General features: G+C 25.0%; 1 protein-coding gene across 2 annotated transcripts in view; it reads right to left on the bottom strand.

The window, feature by feature from the left end:
• Positions 1 to 7,645, bottom strand: part of LOC111628179 (PX domain-containing protein kinase-like protein) — a 37,162-nt gene extending 29,517 nt beyond the window's left edge. For both annotated transcript variants that reach the window (XR_002757130.1, XM_023371920.1), the window contains exons 1-3: positions 7,526 to 7,645; positions 1,076 to 1,264; positions 830 to 926 (exon numbers count right to left, since the gene is read on the bottom strand). Coding sequence is in view for 1 of the 2 variants with exons in the window: in XM_023371920.1 (XP_023227688.1) it covers positions 830 to 926; positions 1,076 to 1,264; positions 7,526 to 7,627 (388 nt within the window). In the remaining variant the exon portion in view is untranslated. The remainder of the gene's footprint in view (positions 1 to 829; positions 927 to 1,075; positions 1,265 to 7,525) is intronic.
• Positions 7,646 to 8,231: the final 586 nt, after the last annotated feature.

Consider the following 8,231-nt stretch of genomic DNA (forward strand, 5'->3'; position numbering starts at 1 on the left):
GGAAGAAGGAGTGATCTATAGACTCCAGTGTACATGTGGAATACCGAACTATTATGTTGGTGAAACGAAGAAGAAACTGAAAATAAGAAAATGTCGGAACATCTGGCTGCAGTGAGACTTAAAGTCAATACGTCTCCCGTGTTTTTACATTGTCACGCGAATAATTGCCAAGTTGATATTAATAATGTAAAAATCTTAAATAAGGAAAAAAATATAGTAAAAAGAAAATTCAAAGAACACTTCATGATAGTTATGTAAAATAATGTTATGAATTTGAATAACAGCGTGATACCCGCAGAATGCTGGGAAGAGTATATAATAGTTGTAAATGCAATAGTACTTTTGTTAATGATGTGTCTTCTGCTGTATTACATTCTGATTGTACTGTGCTACACACAAGTCTGGTAGTAGGAAACCCTGCTGAAGAAGCCAAAGAAAGGCGAAATGCATTTGGGGTGAAGTATAGTGTTAAATAAAATATTTTTTTCTCTTAAGTTAACCTGTTTGTCCTTTTGTTTTTATACCAGTTTGTCCTTTTATAAGGACTTGGAATTTTTAAGACTCCAAAACTCAGAAAAGAAAGGAGAATTATTTTTCTGTATACTAGTGAATAGTACAATTGGGTAAAGACAATTTATCTGACTCCATCGATTTTTTAAATATTTTTATTGATATTCTATATTGTTTTATACTCCATTAAAACATATATTATTCTCTATTATTTCCATAATTTAAATTTTGTTTTATTAATCAACAGCATTTTTAAAGTAAATTATATATTATATAAACATTTTTTTAAAAGTCATAATAAAATTTAAAAATTTATTACCTAAGAAGTTCTGTGAATAATTTTCTGGGTCTAAAAATCTTTTAACTGGTAATGATAAAGCTAGCATTGGATGTGATAAAATTGTATTCATATATTGCTGAAATAAATTACAAAAAAAAATGAGAATTTTAAAGCTCTTAAAACAACATTAAAGGACATTTCTAAATTAATAAGAAATATAACACATTAAATATTTATTACAAATATTAATTAATCTATCCAATTATATCATCAAAGTAACGTTACTTGTAATCCTTGCTGCCTTTCAGCTACAAATTCTCTGCCCAGTTTTCCAAATACTCTTTTTGGAGGGAGAGGTAATTCAACTCCCGATATTTGCAGCATATTATTTAGTGCATCAAAGTCACTGTATCGACGAGATATTTGCCATGAATTATCTACAAAAGGACCTCGCTGCACTCGAATAATATAAATCTATAAATAAAAAAATTTAATAACAATTATATTATTTTTTTAAACAAATTTTTGGGAAATAATTGCAATACAACCAGCAGTTTTTCTGATTTCTTCATTAAGGTATTTTCATGTGACATTTGAGTAACTTGATAAAGAGAAAAACATACTTCTTGTAATGTAGGCCACACATTATTGAACCTAAACTATAAGCTAAATTTACCTATTGATTTGGTAAAAGTAAAAAAATTTGTAACAACAAAATGACATTTTAGATACTTAGTTATTCATACATAAATCTATATCAACAGAAATATTACAAGAAAAAAAGGGAATGTTATTGTCATTTCTCCTCATTTAAAATCCAGTTTGTTATGAAAATATATTCAAAAATAAAAGAAAGGATTTAAAACATGTGGCAAGTACTTATATTTGTTTTGCATATTTTAATGAAAACTGTTTATTTTTATCAATAAGTAATTTTTAAATATGATTCAATTCCTCAATTTATATTTAGTAATACAGTATTAAAAGAAAAAACTTCACACACTTCTGAAAAAAATAAGAAAAATCTTAGTAGTGAAATATCTGCATGTTTCAATTTATAATGAACTTAATTCTGTTCAAAATAAATTAAAAACTTTTATACTGTTGTAACATTATATTAATATTTGAAATTTAAAAATGTCATTTGCAATTATAATTTAAAAATAAAAATTGGATAAACTTATAATTAATTTTAATTGTAATTTCTACAATTAAATCTTAATATGTTCTAATGTGTAAAGAATAAGAAACAAATAAATATAATACAATTATATTTACATATTAAATTATACAAGTTTAAGAATTACTAAACTCAGTTATAAGAATTTAGGTATTTATTCTGTTAACTTAGGAATTCTTTTTATAAATTTCACTTACAAATTATATAATGATATGATATTTATAAAGAGAATTTTTAAGGTGTAGTGAGAATATCTGATTTTTACATTAGCAACAATAAATTAATACAAAATATAAACAGGAAGTTTACCTTAATGTCAAAGAAATAAAATGCAAAATTATTGATTGAAATAAATTTTTGTATATTCTGTAGAAGATATAAAAAGTTATAAAAAATCTATTTTATAAGAAATTCTTGTTATAGCACTTCATCATTATATAGTTAATTGTCATCTTTATTTCTTACAAATTTGAAATCATTTCAATAATTTTCTCAAGTTGAAGAGGCACATAATAAATACAAATCTACAAATAATCCATAATGATCTTTACAGAACTGGATATTACTTACAAAGTTTTATTTACATGCATAGTGTCCTTTCTTATTTTCTAGAATGATGCTTACTTCTTCATAAAAGTCCATAATATCTATAACACTAGAATTAACTAGAAAATTGGATCTTAGTTAAGTGATAACATATTCTCTTCATAAGAATCATTATTGAATACAAGCATTTTTGCTATATCATGTGGTTTTATAATCTGGCACCAAGTGGTAAAAATCTCATTCTATTATATTTTTTTACATCATTATATAAATTTTAATATGAAAAAGTTGTTATAATACAGTAGCCCCTCATAATATTACACATGCCAGGAGACAAATCAAATGAGCAATATATGAGACGGCACAATATAACCAATGTATCCACCTGTTTTATTTATTTTCAATCTCCATGCTGACTTATTTTTTGTAGGTTGTATTTTATAAGATGATAGTTTCAAGATCAATGACTAGAATAAGGTAATATTTCTTTGCAACCATTCGCACTCTGCAAAATTCAGTAGCAATCATTTTTTTTTAAATTATTGCTTAAAGTGCTTTTATAGTTGGAAGACAAAAAAAGATGCAATATATCCAAATTAACATTATAACAAGGTGCAATATAACAAAGGGCTACTATATTTCATTATAAATGTAAATATTAAAATATAACATATTTTTCTTAAAATAAAAATTTAACTTTTAAATAAGAACATAGTTCTTTCTTTTTATTTAAAGGAAAAAAAATTATATATAAACACATTTCTTCAATGATGAAATCGTCCATTTTATTAACTAGAACTATCACATCAAACTCTTCTTTGCAGATATTTGAAGGAGCCAGTTTTTATTCTCTTTGTCACAACACTTCAGTCAATACTGTCACAATAAAATATATTTGTGTTTTTTACAAATATGCAAGTTTTACATCATCACTTCATAAGCTATAAGCAAGACAAACAAAAACTCCAGCACCTTCAAAATTATATCTGCAAAGAAAGGCTTGATATAAGTATGCTTCTTATTGCTTGGAACTATTCTGTCATGAAAGAAATATGTTTTTACATTTTTATGATTCTTTTAAACAACATATTTTTATTAATAAAGCTACTATTGCAAAATGATTGACCTGAATATTGAAATTACAATATTAGTGCATAATTACAGCATTATTTCTTAAATATAGTGACAGTCCACTCATCTGGCAAACTTGGAAAGGGTGGTAGTCCAGTTTCTAATTTTCCTGTTTTCTGGATACATGCTAAATATATACGTAAAATTTAAACTAAACAATGGAAAGTTAAGAACAGAAATTGTATTTAACAGATACAAATTAATCACTTCTAAAGCAATGTCTGTTTCATCATTATTAATCCTCTTAAAATGTAGAATACTGTGTTAGTGTAATATTTAGGTTGAAAATTAAAGAAAGGAAAGTAAACAACATAATGGAACTGGGGTCACGTGACGCATACATCACGGAAGCAAAATGCAGCTACATAGCAAACTACAGCTATATTACAGCCTACCAAATTCAAAACTAGTCTGTTTTCTGATAATTCCAGATTTCAGAGAGCAGATAATTGGTTTGTTACTGTATTAAATAAATCTAATATTTTATTTATAGTAATATTTCATAAATGATGTTTTACCATTCCTTATTATAGTTCAGAAATAATTAAGGTCATACTTTTGATTAAATATTTACTACTATATCATTAAACACTTTTATAGATTCAATAAAAACCTAAAATACACTGTTCATAATCAAATTTTTATTCCTCCAAGAGAACTCTTCCAAGTGCTTTAAATAACCAAAATAGAAAGAAGACTAACAAAGTATATTGCTAATAACTAAGTTTGCTAGTCTAAATTTGTGTATGATACAACTTTCATATTTTAGCAACTTTTATTAATATACAAATGCTTTCAATTATATTAAAATACTATGATTAATTTAATTAGTACATTGTTTTTAATGTTAAGTGGTTTAATCATAATTATGATTTTAATAAAGCTAATAACTGTTGCATGTTAAAATTTTCAGAGAATAAAAATATGAACTGATTATTATGTTTGCATGCATTCTGGTTTAGAATTAATTTGGATTATGCAACAGTTTTTTAGCTTTATTAAAATAATGTTTATGATTTTAAAACTTAACATTAAAAACAATGCATTAATTAGGACAACTTATGAACTTGAAACTCATTAGTTGTTTCCAAGCTCACCCACTCTTTTGAGTACAGTTCTTTACCAGTTGAAAAACAATAGTGAAGAAGAGGGAAAGAAGTTCTAATGAGGTTTTAGTGAAGTGAAAATTGCAGAATTTACTACAGAAAGACTGATAGAAAAAAAATATTAATCAGACAAAGTGTGTACCATGACTATTGACCTGCCAAAGAACTGTGAAGAACATTTTATGACTCCTTTTATACTCAAAATTCATTTTAAAAAACACATAATATGCACATTAGAAGAATATCAGCACCAAATTTCACTCTAGCAATTTAATTTTGAAGTAAAATTTTTTTCCTGAAAATACAAATAGTATGTAAACCAAATTTGATTGAGATTTGCCCAGTTGTTCTTTATCCAGAATTCTAAATGCCTACTCTTTAATTATGATCACCCTGTATATTTCATTTTTATATTCCTAAATTTAAATTGTATTTCTATAAGTTAAAATATTTTTATATAGCAGATTTTTTTCTTCATAAAACAAATTTATTAGATGCATTATTATTAAAATTATCAAACCTATTTTAAAAAGGTCAGCTACTAACTCTGATAAACATTTTTCAAGCTGCTTTGCTTCCTCGTCAGATCACTGATTCAATTTTAACCATTCTTTCATGTCATTAAATGATTTATTTGTATGATAAAAAATTTATAATACTTTACTACATAAAGCTTTTAAAAATTTTATGTTATTTGCTAAGATATGCATTCTTATTAGAAAATAATGCTTAAAATCAAGTTTGATTTTTATTACTGATATGAACATAAGATAGCAATGAAACATGTCAAACATACTAAATATTTCTAGACATTGGTTAAGGTTGTAAGTCTATATATATTTTTTGTTTTGACTTAATTTACATAAATTATCAATTGTAAAACAGTTAGAACACATCTTTCTTACTAAAAGTGAAAAAAAAAAAAAAAAATTGAAAAGAAGCAAATTCTACATCAAGGATAAGTCTGAAATGCATATTTTGTAGCAATTTGTAAATAGGGAGTGTTCTAGCTGGTTTGCAATTGAAAATTTATGTAAATTAAGTCAAAACAAATAAAAATGTCTAAGTCAGTTTTCCAATCTAATTTATTTTACCACAATCAAACTAACTCAAGTAACGTTGATTAGAAAGACAAACTACTACTTTTTTAAGTCTCAAAAAACAAATTATTCTTTGAATTCTTATTTAGAATTCACCAATATTTATAAAACAAAGAATTTTTAAATAAATGGTCTTATATAATATAGCATAATTATATTAAAGAGTTTATATATTCTTTAGCCAGAATAATTCAAGAAAGCCTTGAATCTAACAAATCATATTATAAAATCACAGAATTTACTTCATATTATTTTATCAGTAAATAAATTATTTTAAATTATGTATGTGATATAGATTAAATATATCTGTTTTCACAGATATTTTCTTATCTAATTCATAACAGATCTACATTTATACTTCTAATACTGGTAAAATTAAACAACAGGTAAACGATTTAATGCCTTTTTGTGAAATATTAGCCCACTGTGGTATAGCAATATTCTTTTGAAGATTAAAGAAAACATTAAGAAAAACTCAAATATTTTCTCATCACTTTGAGGTGCTTCTTAAAGACACAATTATAATTACTAAAAATACATAGATCAGATCAGTAATCATCGCGGACGATGTGATTCTTTATTTTATTTGGTAAACTTGCTTCGATATCTTATATAAAATGTTAGGAGAGTAAGCTTATAGGAATGAATAGATCTAATTGGATGATAAATATCAGAAAAACATATATATTAATCTGCAAACAAAAATCTAAAGCAGATATTGTAAAAAAGTGCTAAAATCATTTTGCTTATGAAGACAACTGCATTATTTTTTTGTTTTTTTAAGTCTTTGTCCTAAGAAACACTTATTATTATGCCCATAATGGATGCGTTCAGCAGACAACAGTTCTGGAGCTGTTGAGTATTTTTCTGCAGAACGCCCTCTACAGTAGCGCTCTTTCAGGACACGTTTGGTGTTTTGATGTCACATTTGGTAGTACCTTTCATTTATGCTACCTATTGCTATCCAAAACTGACTAATGAGGGTTTTTGTTCCAACGCAACATCCCTCGTCATTCAGCAAATCTAGGTTGCTACATAACAGCTACCGATTTGCTCAGTTACTGTTGAATCTGCCAAGTGCAGCCAATGACTTCAACTTGGCATACAATGGCAAAATCAGGTGACAAGAAATAGGACTCAACACAATAGAGCCAAGTCACTTGCAAAAAGCATCCAAGCTGAACTTGGATCTGGATTCCTCAGAGGCAGGCACATGCTCAGCTGCTTCAACTATTTTGTTGCCATTTCATTTTATTAACTTTCAAATGATGATGATAATTTTTTATTAATTTAATACAAAAATTTCAATCAAAAGGCATAATATAGTACAATGATCACTCATTTCATTATTATTATTTTTTTAATTATATATTTGTATTTTCTTTTAATTATTTATTAATTAAAGAATGATCAAAATCCAAATGAATTGATATTAATTTTAATTAAGGTACAGAAATCTTTCTTACAGATTAGAGTTAAATTTAATTAAAATACACTTTAATGAAATGTTAAAATAATAGACTTTATCCATTTAATACTTAATTAATCATTTTAATAAACCACAATTAAGTAAAAGGCATTTTCTTGTTATGATTACATTATAATTTAATTACACGAAATACATTAATTATTTCTTATCAAAACTTTAGGAAATAACGCACAAATCGCTTACCGTAAAGTCTTGTACATTTTCAGCTGCTTCGATAGTGCATGTTAAACATTGCGTGTCATCTAAATTCAGTTTACTCTCCTTCTTCTTCTCAAACACCGCCATCTTGAAGGCGTCAATCACTGAAATGCTACGCCCCCTTTGCTACAGAATAGCAAAAGTAAAAAATAAATAAACAAATAAATAAATTTTTAAATTTTATTTCTGCAATTAAAAAGTAATAAAAAAATTAATTGAAAATTATAAAAATTAAAATAATTAATTGAATGTTACTGTATATAAATTTAAAATAATATTACGCATTTTAGTTTAATTTTAAATATAATTTGTGAAAATTTATTTTCGTAAATACTATATTATTTAACAAATTTTTTATAACTTTTTATTATTTTATAATTTAAAGATTTTACAAATAAAAAAATTCTGTAGACTAATTTAAAGTATTTACTAAAATATTCAGAAATTTTTAAAATAATTTATTTTTGAAACAATAAACATTAAATAATCAAATAATGATAATATCTTATTTTATTTTATTTTTAAATTAAAATATTTATAATTGGTAGAGGCTTTCTGTTTTATGAAACTTTAACTTATTTTTTAATTTAAAAAATGGGGGAAAAGATCTAACAGGATAACATAAATAATTAAAATCGACTGATAAAATATTTTATACTATTTTTATGTAATAAAAATAATTTAAAATATT

This window comes from Centruroides sculpturatus, unplaced genomic scaffold (genome assembly GCF_000671375.1).
Source record: "Centruroides sculpturatus isolate CEXI.00-Female unplaced genomic scaffold, Cexi_2.0 scaffold503, whole genome shotgun sequence".
Lineage (NCBI taxonomy): Eukaryota > Metazoa > Arthropoda > Arachnida > Scorpiones > Buthidae > Centruroides > Centruroides sculpturatus.